The sequence below is a fragment of the Zonotrichia albicollis genome, chromosome 5, assembly GCF_047830755.1.
Source record: "Zonotrichia albicollis isolate bZonAlb1 chromosome 5, bZonAlb1.hap1, whole genome shotgun sequence".
In the NCBI taxonomy this organism is placed as follows: domain Eukaryota; kingdom Metazoa; phylum Chordata; class Aves; order Passeriformes; family Passerellidae; genus Zonotrichia; species Zonotrichia albicollis.
Window position 1 is genome coordinate 62,926,972 of NC_133823.1, and position 16,664 is coordinate 62,943,635.

General features: G+C 38.0%; 1 protein-coding gene across 16 annotated transcripts in view; it reads left to right on the forward strand.

The window, feature by feature from the left end:
- Positions 1–16,664, forward strand: part of INPP4B (inositol polyphosphate-4-phosphatase type II B) — a 266,205-nt gene that overhangs the window by 179,164 nt on the left and 70,377 nt on the right. For all 16 annotated transcript variants that reach the window (XR_012580530.1, XM_074541858.1, XM_074541860.1 and 13 more), the window contains 7 exons: positions 3,842–4,014; positions 5,596–5,719; positions 6,628–6,745; positions 8,426–8,566; positions 10,782–10,879; positions 14,532–14,644; positions 16,465–16,619. Coding sequence is in view for 15 of the 16 variants with exons in the window: in XM_074541858.1 (XP_074397959.1) it covers positions 3,842–4,014; positions 5,596–5,719; positions 6,628–6,745; positions 8,426–8,566; positions 10,782–10,879; positions 14,532–14,644; positions 16,465–16,619 (922 nt within the window). In the remaining variant the exon portion in view is untranslated. The remainder of the gene's footprint in view (positions 1–3,841; positions 4,015–5,595; positions 5,720–6,627; positions 6,746–8,425; positions 8,567–10,781; positions 10,880–14,531; positions 14,645–16,464; positions 16,620–16,664) is intronic.

Here is a 16,664-nt window from a genome sequence, read left to right on the forward strand (position 1 = left end):
TCAGTGGGCCTGACTTTGAAAAGACCAGAAGCTTGCTTTTCTGCCAAAGTTTATCAAATTTAAAATGTGGTTTGACATATTGCAACTTGGATATGAGCACGCAGAACTGACTAGCTGGGTGCTAAGCAGGTCATTTGCCTGCACAGCCTGTTGATTACAGGAACATGGGGCTGAAGAGCATTTTCCAGTAACCAAAGGGCAAATCCTGTCACAGACTGAGCTGCCATCACTCTCTTGGCAACGAACATGGAATATTTACTCAGTTCTTTGTGAAACATGCACTTCTGTTTTAATCTCATTCTAACTGCATAGCGATGGTACTGTTCCTCTTAGTTTCATCCTTTCATTTTTTAATTTAATATGTTTGGTTTTCATGCCTTGTTCTAGTTTCCCGTGACTGACTAGCTCTATTTTTGTGCTGAGTTTCTTTGCTTTATCAGGAGACTCTGACAGTTCTTCTGGATGCTGTGTTCCAAACTGACAGGCTGCCCATGTCATTTTAGCAACCTGACAGTCATCCTGGAGTCTCCTTGTCGCTTCTGTTCTTGCTTCTAATCTCCTTTTTTCAGATGGTCACTCATTCAGTTAATTCTTCACCCCTTCTTCAAACAATTTTTTGCCGTGATTTTAATTTAAAAGAAAGCTGAGATCCGAAGGCTCAATGTGTGTGAGTCCATGAATGTGTTAAAAGCAATAATTTGTATTATTCCTTTCCTGAAGTGATTCTGCAAAGGTATTCTGAAAGATATCTTATTCTAAAATGTATACAATATGATTCTACTGAGTCAGTCTAAGAGAACTCTACTTTAGACATGTCAGCTCTCTTTGCAAATAATGTCTATTTATGAATTGCATTGGTATTATATATTTATGCCTTGCATACAAGACAGTCTTTTTTTCATAATCTAGTGAATTTACTTATACACTTCAAAATATAATTTTTATTTGTTTGTTGTTTCATAAACTTCAGTCGTGAGTTACGGCACGTTTTTACGAGTCGCGCTTTACGGCACCTTTTACGACAGTCGTGCTTTACAGCCGTTTTTTCTGTGTTTTTTCTTGCCCATCTTGCAGTTTTTTTCTGGATTTTTTCTGGGTTATTTTCTGAGTTTTTTCTTGCCCATCTTGGGTTTTTTTTTTCAGGGTTTTCTCTGGGTGTTTTCTGGGGTTTTTCTTGCCCATCTTGGGGTTTTGTCAGGACGTGACGGACAATGGGGACACAACAGGAACAGAAATCTTTTGGCAAGGAAAATGGCTGCAAGGACTGAGAGAATGCAAAAGGAGAGGACCGAGGTGAGACCGATGGTGAGCTGATGAGGCTCAGAGAACCCTGGAGGAAGAAGATGCTAACTGAATGATTTATTCCAAGAACTGCAAAGATGGATGCCTGGGAATCCTACAGTTAGAATCCTCTCCCTAACCTCAGATTCTTACAAGTCCTAGTCCACCATGATGGATCCAGGTGGGGCATAGCTGGCCATACAGCTCAGAACAAGACCTGACAAGACATCTGACTGGATGCTTCCAAAGAGAGATACATTTCTGATGCCTGTCTGAGCTCCTGGGTCAAAAGTTCCATGGCATGGGTGCCAGGCCAAGGAATGCTGAGATCACGGATGCTAAGAAGGGTGCCAAGATTTTTGACAGGCCCCTCAAAGGGCTAAGGTAAAAGACATGAGATACCCAAACAACACATAATGCATGATAGACAAGTGACACGAGACACACCGGGACTGCTCTGCCCTGCACACCTCAGCACTGTGATCAAAAGTGAGACTTGGCTTTTATGGGGCCTAAGGGGCCACGTCTAATCTTTTTCATTATTAGCTCAAGTAAGAAGCAGCCAACAAACTGTAGTCTTATCACATACAGCCTGCTTCTTGGTTCATTGAGTGTTACAAATTTTGAGCTTACTTTGCTGCTGTTGCTTTTATTGGCATATGTATATTGCTTAAATTAATAAAGGATTGTAATTTGACTTGAGACTTTAGATTGCCTGATCTGTCTACACTGACTTCCAGTATGTTACACTTTTTTGTCTACCTTATTTCTAAACTTGTCTGTGTTTTGCAGCAGCCTCTGGTTGTTCTTTTGCTTTTATTCCCTGGAATAAACATCACAATTAGTTCTTGTTATTTTCTCCTCATGAAGAGGGGAAATCAAGTTGCTGCTCAGTCTTTTTCATCAGCTTAAGGAGATTAAACTCTAAATCTTGGTAGCTCTGCGCTGCAAGCTCTCCATTTTTCCAGCAGCCTCTCTAAAACATGTACACCAGCGTTTGGCACAGTGTGTCATCACTCTGTTAGCCAATGACATGCATAAAATCACCTGGAGCTTGTACCTGGGGGTGGCTCATGGTCTGTTTTGTCAGGATGACTCTCACTTCAGAACTGCTTTTTTCCAGGGAATGCTTCCTCAGCCTGTGTTACTCATGGTTAAATATGTATGACTGTGGTAAAACTCATGTTGTCTGACCACAAAGATAACAAAGAGCTCATCTGATTCTCTGTGCATGCTCTGTCCTTGTTCCCGTTTCCTGCTCCTTGCTTTCTCTAATTTCTCCCAGCCTTCAAAGCTCTCTCCAGTCTTCTTGGCTGCAGTTTTATTAATTTATATGTTTTTCTGGAGCTCAGCCAAATTGACTGGCAATAGGCAGCTGTCTTCTGCCTCAAGAACTTCCTCAGTTCTAACGAGGTTTTACTGGCCTGACTCAGAATGTTACCTGAAACAACACGCTGCTGTCTCGCACCTAATTACAACAGATTTTAATTATCATTGATTCTTAATTACGCTGATCTACAGAAAATATGAGCCAATTATAGACTGTTGCATTGTCAGTTGCATTCCCAACTTTTATATAGATTCTTCTAGAGTGTTGATTTCCCTCATTTCAAACTGAGATGTAGATTCTGAAGGAGGGGGATTTATTTATTTGTTTTTATTATTTGCTCAACTTAGGGGTAGGCAAAGCCATATGCAGCTACAAGGCAGGTCTGATTTTATTAAATCGTATGAAATTCAGGAGTAGCTGGGATTATTGGGCAAGTTTGTGCAAGGTGTTCCAATTCTCCTCCATTCCTAGTTATCACTGTTTCATTTGTAATGTATTAAGGAATCACATTTTTCAAGCAGTTTACGAGGTTTTTTTTAATATGCCTAGCATGTATTTTTACAGAGAAAAACATGTTTCAAAATAGTCTGCATCTCTCTGATAGAAATAGCTAAAATGAGTTCAAAATCTCTAAATATTTAAAGAGAACAACATAGAATCTAAGAAAAAAAAGGAATATGGTCTGAAGCTTTTTATATTTCCAGCCTGTAGATTAAGTAGGTGATACCCTTCCAGATACCTATTTGTTATTGTGTTTTGCCCTCCAGCACCCACCTTTTCTTAAATATTTGGTTATTCTCTCTGGTTTTGCATTTTTGATGATATTTCATTTCTTACATAGCCAGTTCTAAGTCCTGAAAGGAGACTCCATCGCCACTGTATTAATTTTTGTGTGCTAAATGAGGTTTTATGTTTCCCTGTGTACTCTGTTTGTGACACTTAAATACCAGTTTTACAGAGATGCTGGGACTGTTAGAAAAGGCCATTGTTTCAGAGTGCAGTTGGATTCAGGCCAGGGATTTAACCCCATTCCCAGTGGTAAGATGGAATCCTGCTTATAAGTATGTTCTCCAGTGGCATTTGTGGTCCCGCAGTGGTCTGGGGAGAGCTGCAGGGGTTCTTTTGAAGGGAAGGGTGATCTGCACAGCTGCTACTGCCATCCTTCCTAGTGAAGAAGGGTTTTTCACTGCAAGTTTTCCACTCTGGAGCAGATGACCTGTTGTGTTCTAGGTGACTGGTACGAGCAGCTGTACCCGCTGGTGGTCACACTGAAGGACTGCATGGCAGAGGTGGTGACCAGGGCCAAGCAGTCCATGGCCTTTGTCCTGCTCCAGGAACTTGCCTGTGGCTTGCCCCAGTGCCTGATGCTGACCCTGAGGAGAGACATCGTCTTTAGCCAAGCAGTAGGTTGTCTTGTGTCACTCACTTCCTTCTGTTGCTCTAATTATAAGCATACTCTTCATGCCAGTGTTTGTAGGTTTCTTTCTCATTGTTTTTTTTTTTTTTTCTTACAATTTGATACAGCTTTTTAATTTATTTTCCATGATATTCACCTAAATAATTTATAATGTGGTAAGAAACTAAATAGTAAGTAGAAATCCATGGTGCTTCTATCACTGAGTCAGAGCAGCAGGTCTGCAGTAGACTGGAAAAGTTGGCTAATCCTGCCTTTGCACAAAGTAATATCCAGAAATCTATTTTTAGACTTCCTAGATTGTATAGTTCTCAAGTCTAGCTTTGAATATATCCTGCTGATATTCATAATCACAGAATCACAGACTAGGTAGGGTTAAGGGACTCTGGCAATCATCCAATCCAGCCCCCCAGTCCAGCCAAGGCAGGGTCACCTAGAGCAGGTGACACAGGAACACACCCAGGTGGGGTTGGAATGTATGCAGAGAGGGGCACTCCAAATTCTTCTTGGTCAGCCTGTTCCAGTGCTCTGCCACCCTCAGTGTAAAGGAGTTGTTCCTCATGTTGAGGTGGAATGTCTTGTGTTTTAGCTTATGGCCTTTGCTCCTCATCCTGCTGCTGGGGACCATTGAAAAGAATCTGGCACTTGCTCCTAGCACTCACCTTTGAGGTATTTATGTGCATTAATGAGATCCCCTTCAGTCTTCTCCAGACTGAACAGCCCAGCTCCTGCAGTCTCTCCTCATAAGAGAGATGCTCCAGACCCAGATCATCTTTGTGTTCCTTCTCTGGACTCTCTCCAGTAGCTCCTTGTCTTTCTTGTCCTAGTGAGCCCAGAATTGAACACAGCACTCTAGATGTGGCCTCACAGGGTACTGGCTAGGCAGCATCCAAGCCAGGGAGATTTTTTCTCCTGGTCACCTTGGAAATAGGGAGGAGATTATTTGGTTTCAGTTTGTAGCAGTGTTTTACGTGTTTAAATACTATTAGCATGTCTTTCCTTAGAACTGTCTTTTCTTGGCAAATAACTGAAGCTCTTTATGTCTTCTCCTGTATATCACGTTTTTTTCAGATAGATTTTTTTCTAAATATTTCACTTAATTTCTCTCTTAAGTTGTATGTTGCGGCTGTCAAGGAGATTCAGTTGCATTAGATGTTGAACCACTTTCAAATCCATCATAATTCACATGTTTATTTCACATAATTCACATCATAATTCACAGTCTTGCATGTTTGAAGCCTGACAAGTGAGGTTCTGGTCTTATTTATGTCAGTGTAAATAACACACAATGATACAAAACAAATTAAGCTTATCTAATATACCTTAACAGAATATTTCACTACTTTATACACCCCCAAAAAACCCCATCAAAATACATTATTATGAAATCATGTACTTAGTCACTAAACAGAAATACCTATGCTGATTTCTCAAATATGTAGGTGCTACCTCTCTTGTGTATAATGATAGCAAGCCTCATTTTAACTGTTTGTCTTGTAACAGTTAAAATGTTTGTCTTGTATCTGTTTGTCTTGTAACACTCTTGCACGTGTTTTAATTATCTTTACAGCTCGCTGGATTGGTCTGTGGTTTTGTAATCAAATTGCACACAGGTTTACATGATCAAGGATTTTTACAACAGCTTCACACTGTTGGATTGCTGGTGCAATATGAAGGACTCCTTAGTACATACAGTAAGTATTGCTCTTGGACAAAGTTCCTCATGTTCCCTGCCCAGAAAGTTCTTCTTTTAACCTCTGCTCTGTTTCCAATAATTCGGCTTGCTGAATCAAATATTGTCCTTACAAGACAGTAGACTTGCACATAATAGCACAGCTGAAGTCATTGATACTGTGTTGTTAATTCTGCAGCAAAAATTATTAATCTGTTTCATTCTGAGTTCCTCAGAGAACACGGCCTGCTTATTGTTCCATGCAGACCTGACCCAAAATACCAGGTTTATAAAACTAATGCAAACAGAAGATTTAAACACTTACTGCTTTTATCAGCCTCGGCCCTGATCCCCAGTGCTGATAATGTGAAGATAGCCTGAAAACAGTTTCATAGTTTGTTACAGATGCCATTATTTGACATGTATTAAAAAGGAAATTTGGAGGGAGAAATTGCCTTATGTTTCAAACTTTGAACTAGATCTATTGGAATCATTCCCTGAATCAGAGATTTTGACTAAAGTAGAGGAATTTAGCATTTGTGCAGCTTTTTTATGCAGTTGCTCATTTGGAGATAGCTGTCTTCTCCATTTTGCGCGATGCTTGTTTTTATTCTCAAAACCTTTGTCCTCCATCAGCAGGAAAGCCTTTTGAAAACTTTCAGAATAGACAAAAATGGCTTTTCTGAGGTTATTTTATGCCTATATAGAGCAGACTGATTTTCAGAATTGCTTAATACTCATGGTTACCATTTAGGCCACAGAATTGTCAGCAGTTCAAGAAATTAGTCTGGTTTTATGTAGGTTACTGTAATGTGGATTTAGAACTGTGGTTTTTAGATGCACAGACTGGAAAATATATTGCTTTGCCCTAACCTATACAGTGACTGATCTGCCAACTCTGTTAATAGTCTCTTTAATCTTTTCATGTAGGTGAAGAAGCAGGGATGCTCGAAGACATGGCTGTGGGCATTTCAGATTTGCAGAAAGTAATGTTTAGAGTAATTGAAGCCAAGTCAGAAGATTTTTTGCCTATTATAAGTGGAAGACGGTAAGAACTTTGTTTCTTGGAGCCCAGGAAACTGAGCTGCAGTTTTAATCTGTAGCCCATGAAACCCGTCTAATGGTTTTCTTGTTGCTGAATTCTGTTTTATTGAAAGTGCATTGTTTTACTTTTTAGAAGGTGAGTTAGTAGGGATTCTAAAAGCCAGTAGGCTCTGGGTTACTGTCCTGATAAAAAGCTAAAGTTCCAGTTACTAATACAGATTAATCTGAGGAATGTCTGTGTTGTGCAGAGCTGCTGGTGCATTATTCACACATGGATACTGAATCCTGGGCAGGTGACAAGGCCATTATTTACAGATGTGGTCTCTAACTGAGAAACTTTGCTTTTGAATGTCCTGAATTTGTATTTCAGCATGAGAAATGAAATTGCAGTTCCACAAGTTAGGCCTTGATTGTTTTTAAGATGGAAACCAAAAAAACTCCGATGACTTAGTATTAAATACTTAGTAGTCACTTTTAAAAATGGAAGCCTTTTTTAGCTGCTGAAAATCACACAGGACATAGGCAGTCTCAGAAATCCTTGCACAAAATCACTTATCCTTTATAAATCTCACATGAGTACTGCTGAATGTCAGGACATAAACTGCAATACTCCATTAATTTTGGCTATTTGAGGGTTAACAAGATTGGAATGGATTTTTCATCTTTATTATTATTCTAGTCTGAAGCTCCAAATACTTTTATTTTGCAAAAATCACTTCCTTAATAGTATCATTGCTCTTAAGATGACTGTAAATTAAATTCAGCTAAAAGCAGGAACTTTTAGAAAATATATGTTTCCTCTGAAGGGGGCTTTCACCACTGATTTACTTAATTAATCTGGATGATTCACTCTCATTATATGGGCTTTCTGAGAAGGGATTGAATAAATAACAGGAAGGCTGGAATATGATAGGCAATACATTGGGAATAATTAAAATTAAAAAAATTTTAAAAATAAAATCTACAAGGTTTATGTGGAGGAGTCCCATTCCTCTTAGAGCTGTGATGAGACTGCTCCTATCAAACAGTATTGGAAGTCAACTGTAAAAAGAAAAGATGAAAAGGTGAAAATCTAGTTATTTTCTAATAATTTTTTTAGCAACCCTCCATTTTTATTTTGGTTGTTATATAGTATGGCTCAATAAATGAGAGTGAAAGACTGTAGAAATGCAAGACAGAAAAATCAAACTACAAATTCTTATCTTGAAGAGTCAGCATATTTACTTGTAATTGTTTTTTCTAGGAATGTGCTTAAACCTGACATTCTGTGTACACAAACAAATCAATCCAAAGTGTGTGGCACTGTCTAGCAGTGCACTAGTGATCATCTGGTGTGGGTGGTAGACACCAGCCACCCAGGGGCAGTGAAATTCTGTTCAGGAGCTCTCATTCTTTTATTAGAGGCCAAAACATGTGCTTTTGGAACATTCTTTACAGAATCATAGAATCTTTTGAGTTAGAAGGACCCGTATGCATCATCAAGTGCAACTCCTGGCCTTGCACAGGGCTTCCCAAGAATCACACCCTGTGCCTGAGAGTTCAGATGCTTCTTGAACTCTGTGAGGCTTGGTGCTGTGACACTTCCCAGGGGAGCCAGTTCAACCTGCTCAACCATTCTCTGGCTGAAGAAACTTTTCCTGACAATCAAGAACCCCATCCTCACTCTTGTTTTCATTTTTCCTAGTGAACATTACATTATAGAGGTCCAGCTCCCAGCAAAGATGTTTGAGCTGCTGCCACAAGAGATTAAAGAGGGAAAGCTGCTTCGCATGTATCCAGTCCTCTTTAATGTTGGAATCAATGAGCAGCAAACACTGGCAGAGAGGTAAGGAAAAGTCACGTTGCATTTTCTGTCCAAGTACTCCATGCTGGTACAGGCTATCTCTCAGGATTAGAAACAAATCTTCTTTGTTATTTGCTCTTAGACTTTCTCATATCGACTCAGTGTGTATTTTCAAAGGTATTAAAGGAAATAAACACAAGCTATGAAGCAATGTAGAACAGTGAAAAAGTCCAGATGAAGATAAGATCATAAGCAGGGCTTTGTTTCACAGAGTTGGTGCCATGTTTCTCTTGGATACAGATGCAAAATGGATTTCTATTTCAGATGCAGAATTTTGGTTGTATGCAGTACTCTGAAATTCTCACACAAGTTTGAAAATTCAAAATTCTTACATCTTGAAGATGGGTTTGAAGAAACCAAACAAGTGATAAGCTAGAGAAATTAGTACTCCTCTGCAACACATTGCTGGAAACTAATTATTTAGTATAATAATAGTCATGGATTCACCAGTGTATTAATTTTCTCTTCCAAGAAAAGGAACATGTCAGTCATGTTAAATTACCACATTTGTGCAGGGCTAAAACTGCTAGGTAGAAGTCAAGATGTCAATCCAGACAGCTACTTTGTTAAAACTTCTTTTCTTTTAGCTGCTTTTATTAACAGAGCATCCAAAATACCTAATGCTTACCTTGAGGTTGCATTTGCTCTAAGCCAAAAGCTTATAGTAAAGCTGTAGCTGGAGTAATGGAGGGAAACAGTGAAAATCCTTAACCTGGGTAATAGGCAAGAAGTTAAACACCACAGGATTTTATCTCCTATTCACTGTAGACAGCCAAGTAAACCCAGTCTTTTAAAGAAGTCTACTAAAGAATGCCATCAGGTAGTTTTGTGAATGTTTATGGGACACTTTTCCAAGTTGAGTGGTGATATGTGAGAAAATTTAGGCAGAAAATTGAAATGGGAGACATAGATTGAATCTAAAGACAGTAAAATCTGGCATTTTACTGTGATAGCTGGTTAGAGAACTTGGAAACTTCTTGCAAATGAAAATAGGTTATTCTTGATGCCATAATGAGGAAAGTGCTGAGAGGAGTGACGTGGCCAAACTCATAATGTGCAAAACCAACAAAATCAGTCATGACAGTTCTGAGTGGGACACTCAAAAAATAAGAGATAAGATATGATGTGGTAAGCAAGGAGCAGGCTGGTGGGAGCTTACACGTGTGAGATAGGCAGGAAGAACTGAGTTATGAATGGTCTGAGGAAAAATTTGACAACATTTAGAAATAGCCTGATTACCTGGGGGCTTGTAGAGGAGTTGATATGAAAAGATGCCTGGCTTGCAAGTAAAGTGGCAGGAAGTGTTGTTCCCAGTGGTCATTTTACATTGTGTGCAAAGAAAGCCATAGGAGAAAACAAAATAGCCACATATTTATAAATATGGATATGTACTAATATGTACTAAGAAAATAAGTTCAATGCAGAAGCAGCTTTAATGCATGAGTTACAGTCCTTGTTCCCAATTTAGCAGCATATTTGGTATCTTCTGATCTGTGTCCCCTTCTCTCTGAGTTTCTCACTTAGCTACCCATGCCTCTCTTCCTGTACTCCTCCATTCCTGTTTCAAATCTATTCTAAAGATGAATTTCAAAACTTTGGCCCTAACTGTCATGGGGACATTCCTGTCTTCACAATCATATCTCCTGTAGTATCGTGAGATTTAGTTTCTTGGCATGTGAAATGTGGCTGTTGTAGAAATCTTGATCTCAGAGAGAAAGATATTTGTTTTTATAGCTATAGTTATTTTGTAGATAAGCTTCTCTTCCATCTTGTGTCACTTCCATATTATCCAGCTCTTACAGAAATTGATATGCTTAAGCAGTAGCAGCACTAAGAGATGGAGGAGTTGGTGTTCTCTGCCTGTGGTACCCAATTTTGGAATTGGAATTCCCCCAAAGTGCCTTTCCATTTATTCAAGATTTGTGAGGGGAAAAGAATAAGTGCCTTATTGCATGTTTGTAAATAAATTGCTTTGTTAATAAACTTTTAGAAGAAGTATGCATCAGTGATGATCTCGTTTCCAAAAATTAATTCCAAAGCATACAAGAACTTAACTACTGCATATTTGACAAAATCTAATGCATTTAGCACCAAAGCTACTTCTTTATGCAAAGAAATAACTATGAAGGGCAATTTATCTTTTGTTGTTGGTTGTGGATTTTGGGTTTTTTTCATAATTTATTGTGTATTTTCGTAGGTTTGGAGATACCACTTTGCAGGAAAACATTAACCAGGAAAACTTAGAACTTCTCAAAGAATATTACAAGTTATTTACAGAAAAAATGCCTCCTGATTGTGAGTACAAAATAATGCAATGTCCAAATGGGTTTGAAAAGCTTTGAGTAGGTGGAAGGTTATAAGACAGTAATATTAGCAGAATCCCATAACTTGTTCCATAAATTTAAACATTTTGTACCTATACATGACCCTGCTGGTCTCAGGAGTGATTTCAGGCCCTGTGCCACAGCAGAAACTACAGAGAAAATGAAACAGAGGAATAATGAACTGAACAGCTATTTTAAGTTATTAAAATAATAAGTTTCTTAATATTTCATGTAGAGGACAGTCTGTACCTATTGTATTTTTACATAAATACTTAGGGTGGGAAATTTCATCAGCTTCAGTCATACCCTCTGTTCTTATTCTGAAAATATGTTGAGGTTTGGTGAACCATGGAGAAATCTGCAGATCAAATACAAGGAATGAGCCACATCATCATTATATGAATGACAAGGTTTCATTGGAATAGGCCCTGTATTCCACTTCTATAGAACTTCTGTATTATAAACATAAACATTACTATGCTGTTACTCTGATTGCCAGAAGCAAGACTGAAGAAAACATCTGCATCAATCGAGTCCAGTTAGTTTTAATGCCCAAACTGTAGTCCCAAATGTGGGAGATTTAACTGCCTGATGTTTAAATGCTATGTAAAACTTTGATACATCACATGCGTATGTATACATGTTTATCTCTTATATCAGGATGATTTTAATTTGGTAATCATTTTGACAGAAACAAAAGCCCTTCCTAAATGGTGGGCAGGATGCTCCTCCATCCACCCACAGACCTAGTATTTATTTCCAGGATGTCTACAGAGAAAATCATACAATAAGTTGCGTGATTAATTGAGGGGCATCTTGCTAAGAAAACATCCTCGAAAAACTAACCTCATGCAGGTTAGGACTACGGTAGATCTGCTACCTCATAAATGGATTTTATTTTATAAAAGCAAAAATTTGCATGCAGACAGTATTGGCTACTTTTCATTAACACAATTTAAAACTTGTACTGCCTTCCTGAAGGATTATTAGTGAGCCACACAGTTCCTGGACTTCTTTCAGACTGTGAAGGCTTTTGAGAACTAATTGTGACTAGTTCATCATGTATTTTCTGGTTATTATAACTTTCTTGCTTTTATCTTTACCTTTAATAACTCAGTCTCTTCTTTATACAATTTTTTATGGAACATAAAGCACCTTTTTGTTCCACTGCCCTTCCCAGTAGCTCCCTGCCAGTATACAGAGTCATTCTTTTGCCTTGGAGAAATGTGCCTTTTAAACCAGCCCCCTGGGAAAAAAGGGAAGCTCTCAAACTTTTTCATTTGTGGCAGGACTTAATCCCACTCCTCTTCCCCCACCTCTGGAAGACAAACCTCCATACAAGGCTGGCAGCAACCCTGGTGCTGGGGCCAAGTGAGAGGCATTCAATATTGATGGCTTTTTGATGGTTTTGTCCCACCTATCCAGATAATTTCCTATAATGCCAAATCTGTGCTACAAAATAAATGCAGGACTGTGTTCCCAAAGCTGTCAGTTCCAAACAGTGTTCAAAAAGCCCAACAGGATTTGAGCATTTTCAGCCCTATTTGCCAGGCTGTTGGATCCACCCTTGGCAGCCTCCCTGGCCTGCTGCCTCATTCATATATTCCCTTTCAAAGAATTCAATTTTCCACTCCCTGAAAGGTATTGCTACCTTTGCTGTTAGTTTTCCTCTTGTGTCTGTATTTCTCCTTGGCAATAATAGTCTTGCTTGTAACTAAGCATCCACTGACTTTTCTGTCTTTAAGATGAACATACACTTCGTCATTTACCCATTTGTTAACCTCTTAAATTCTTTTAGCAGAAACTGATAATAAGAGCATGTTTCCAGCAAGGTTCCTACCAAAAATGCTGACAAAATGTAGCTCTGATTGAAGCACCAAAATGGTACTGCTTTTATAGAAATACTAAGACAGTAAGAGTCCAAAAATGTAAGATAGTTGTTTAGTAGTACATAATTAACTGAAAACAACAAGGCTGTTTGGTATTTCCAGGCTCCTCCCCCTTATTAGCCTGAGTTGGTGGTTTGGTACTGTGGGGGACCCAAGGAGTTTAGGTATTTGGTCATTTCCAGTCAAGGTGCATCCCATTTGGCAGTACTGTGAATTAGGAGACTCTTGCTGTACCTGTGCTGAAGTCACCCCTCTGAGATGTCACGTTTTCTGCTGTGACCCAAAGGAAAGCTGCTGGAAGCAATACAATGTTTAGTGATACATTTGCATCTTTGTCATTTTGTGCTCTCTGTTTTAAAGAAACAGATGCACCCATAAGTGTAATAGTCTAGCAGAGTGTGATGTGGTTTTATGTTCTCTACATTATCTAATGTACAATCAGAGCTTGTAATACAGAGGTAAAACAATCCACATTAAAATTATTGCAAAACAGATTCTGGATGTACATTTTCCTCCCTTTTTCTTTTTTTATTGTTTGTTTGTGAGTTTTTTAGACAGCACAGTATGACTGAAGCAACTTAGGTCTTTTTGAATATATTTAAAGTACTTCTTACTATGAATCATAGATAAGGGAAACTACAGAATTTATTAGATGTAAAAGGTAAAAGCCTGTTGATGAGAGGGATCATTCCAACTTGGATCACGTTAGGAGAATGGCTATTGACCTTCATTAATACTTCCCTCATTTTTATTCTTTCAATTGAGTATAAGTCTTTGGGCTTGGGTTGTGGGGTTTTTGTCCCCTCACTGGATGGATAATTTACTTTCTCTGCTTGAAGAAATCCATTGATCAATTTAGTTTCACTTTGTTTCCCTTGATTCTGGCCCCTTTATTTGGTGATAACTATGATTTAAATTCTTTTTACTTTGTCACCATGAGAAGAAATAATTTCAAAAAACAGATTCTGCATGTTTTTATTGATTTTCAGAACTAGCAAAGATAAATGCAACATTAGAAAAATCCCTCCTCTATATACATATTAAACAGAGGGGGAAATTAAATTGCCTACTCTTGAATTTTTCTGGAGATGTAGGATAAATTAAACTTCAACTTAAATGCCATACCCAGAACAAGCAGGTAAATTTTTGGATTTTAAGCAAACTTGAAATTATTTTCTACTTCAAAATAAAGCCCCACTTAATTTCAGGAGAAATATACTTTGTTACTTTTTAGAGGGGATACTAAGTGCTGTTTAACCCTTATCTTACATTATAGAAAAATCTAAGGCACTTTTTAAAACAATAACTAGATGTTTCAGTTTGAAAACAAAACCAAAATTTTTGACTTTAAAATTAAAAAATAATCATCCCATCAAAGCAGGTTGTAATACACTCAGTTTTTTTTTTTATTTTTCTGATTTCTTTTGAATGTCTGTAATAGCTGATGAACAGAACTACAGCAGAGATTTGATTTTGTTTTTCACCATCCATTTATAAGATAAAGGTTGAAGATACTTTAAATTTCCACATGAAGATCTTAGGGAGGACAAGGCAATACTCAAAAGACATAAGGTTTGCTTATTCCTTAAATATTTAGCTGGTAATTTCCATCCTGTGTTCCAAAACAAGGCTGTAAATAAGAGACCTGTTCTTTACCATGAGCATTCTTTAGTTGGGACAATCATATCACCAACCTTATCAAAATGAGCAACTTTTTTCGTCCTTTTTTCCCAGGTTTACCACATTTTCAAGAACAAAATGATTTAAAGGGATTGCTAGAAAGTCTTCATCAAAATATCCAGGCCAAAAAGAGAAAGAATGTAGAAATCATGTGGCTGGCTGCAACGGTGAGCTCTCTTGTTTCAAAGAAATTGATGAACTAATCATAAACTCATTTTCATAAGCTTGCTGACATTGTAAGTGCAACGGATTTTAAGGAAAGGACTGGAAAACTCACTGGTTAAAGGAGGCAGATGTGCTGTAATAGTTTTTTGCAGACAATTTCTTTTTCTCACTTTTTAAACTGGTAGAACCTGCTAGAATTTGAGTGATTTGTTTTGATATCCATTCTTTGATAATATAAAATTACTCAAGATAATTTTTTTAGTGTCCTTGAGGTATGATGTGTGACATGATTGCTTGGTTCCCTTACTTTAACTTTCTGAAATGTGTATTTCTGGTCCCAGTGATCTACACACTGTTATTCTATATTCCATTTATTTATTGAAAAAGATGTAAGAAGAAAACTTTGTCAGTGCAGTAGCTGTGCAATATCACTTTTTTATTGCAGTGGAAGTACAAGATTTCACATATGAGCCCATCACTCATCCAGAATAATTACCTGGGATTTTTTTACTTTATTTTATAAATGATTTTTTAATATTTTAAATTTTTTTTAGGACTCATTCACATTGAATAGCCCCAATGAATTGGGGACTTCCAAAGATACTAGTGCAAAGAGAATTAATCTCTTCAATGAAACAGTTCTTTCGCATAATTATTTAAGAAGATTATCATATAGTACTTGTTTTAAATCCCAGTGCAACTGTTCGAATTTTTAAACAGATTTAACTTTTAAAATTTTAAATTATATGATGGAAGAAACACTCATAGGTTCTCCTTCGCTATCCTGTACCTCTTTGGATTCTAAGTAAGATTCCCTTAATTGAGTTCCTAAATTAAACTTTTGAGATTGTCCTCACCATGGTATCACAAAGAACTTAAAGGGTCCAAGTATTTTTTTATTTTTATAGAATTTAATAGTATTTATTGATTTTTAATAGAATTTCTAAGAATGCAATTAGCATTAGATGAAGAAACACTTATTTGCTTAACTGACACTGGTCATGTTCCAGTTCATCCTGCGAGCTCTCCCATGATAGCCAATGCGAGAAGTTTCTTTTTGTGATTCCTGCTGTAGTTCATTGCCTTGCTGCATTCTCACAAACATTTTGAGGTTTCGTACCATTACACCTATGATTCCCCAGGGATAGGTGTAAGCAAAGTATTACCTTTTCTCAGGACAGGTTTTATCTGGGGAAAGGTAGACCCACATTTGGGCACAGAAGCTCTCCTTCAATTTTTCTTTTTCTAGTAAAATATCATTTGAAACCATAGTATAAACTAATGGAATGGTACAACCACAGATTGATTCCTAAGAGGAGGAATCATCCTCCAAAATGTCATGTTTCCTTTATGTGTTATAACTTTTTCAAAGTATAAATGAAAGTAGACAATCCATGGCAGCAATTTGTTAAACTTTATTAATTGTGAGCCATACATTGAACAGTTTACCTGTTGAAAATAAAAACTATGTAAGTTAGATGTGTCTGACTCCATACCTTCACAAGAAGTTAGTCTGCTACATTCATGTTTGTGAGTTAAGACTTACCATATCTTTATTTATCAGGTATTCAGACAATTTAGCTTTCATTGAACAGGGCAGTTGCTACATTCAGTGAGGAAACAGTGAAGGAACTGTTTCTTTTATAGTTATAAAAGTCCTATGTCAAATTCAGGAATTCAGTGTACTGGTACTAACTTCTAGAAGGTGTTTTTTTCTTGAGAAGTGCTGTAGCTGTCTGGATGCCCTCCCTGGGCTTGCAGAGCTGTAGGGCTGCGCAGCCTGGTAGGAAGGGCTGACCTGTGGGGCCTGCCCATGTTTCAGATTTGCCGCAAGCTGAATGGAGTGCGCTTCACCTGCTGCAAGAGTGCCAAAGACAGGACATCCATGTCAGTGACACTGGAGCAGTGCTCCATCCTGAGGGACGAGCACCAGCTGCACAAAGACTTCTTCATCCGGGCGCTGGATTGCATGAGGAGGTAGGTGGGGCTCCATGGAACTCTGAGCCAGGCCAGGGCTGCCAG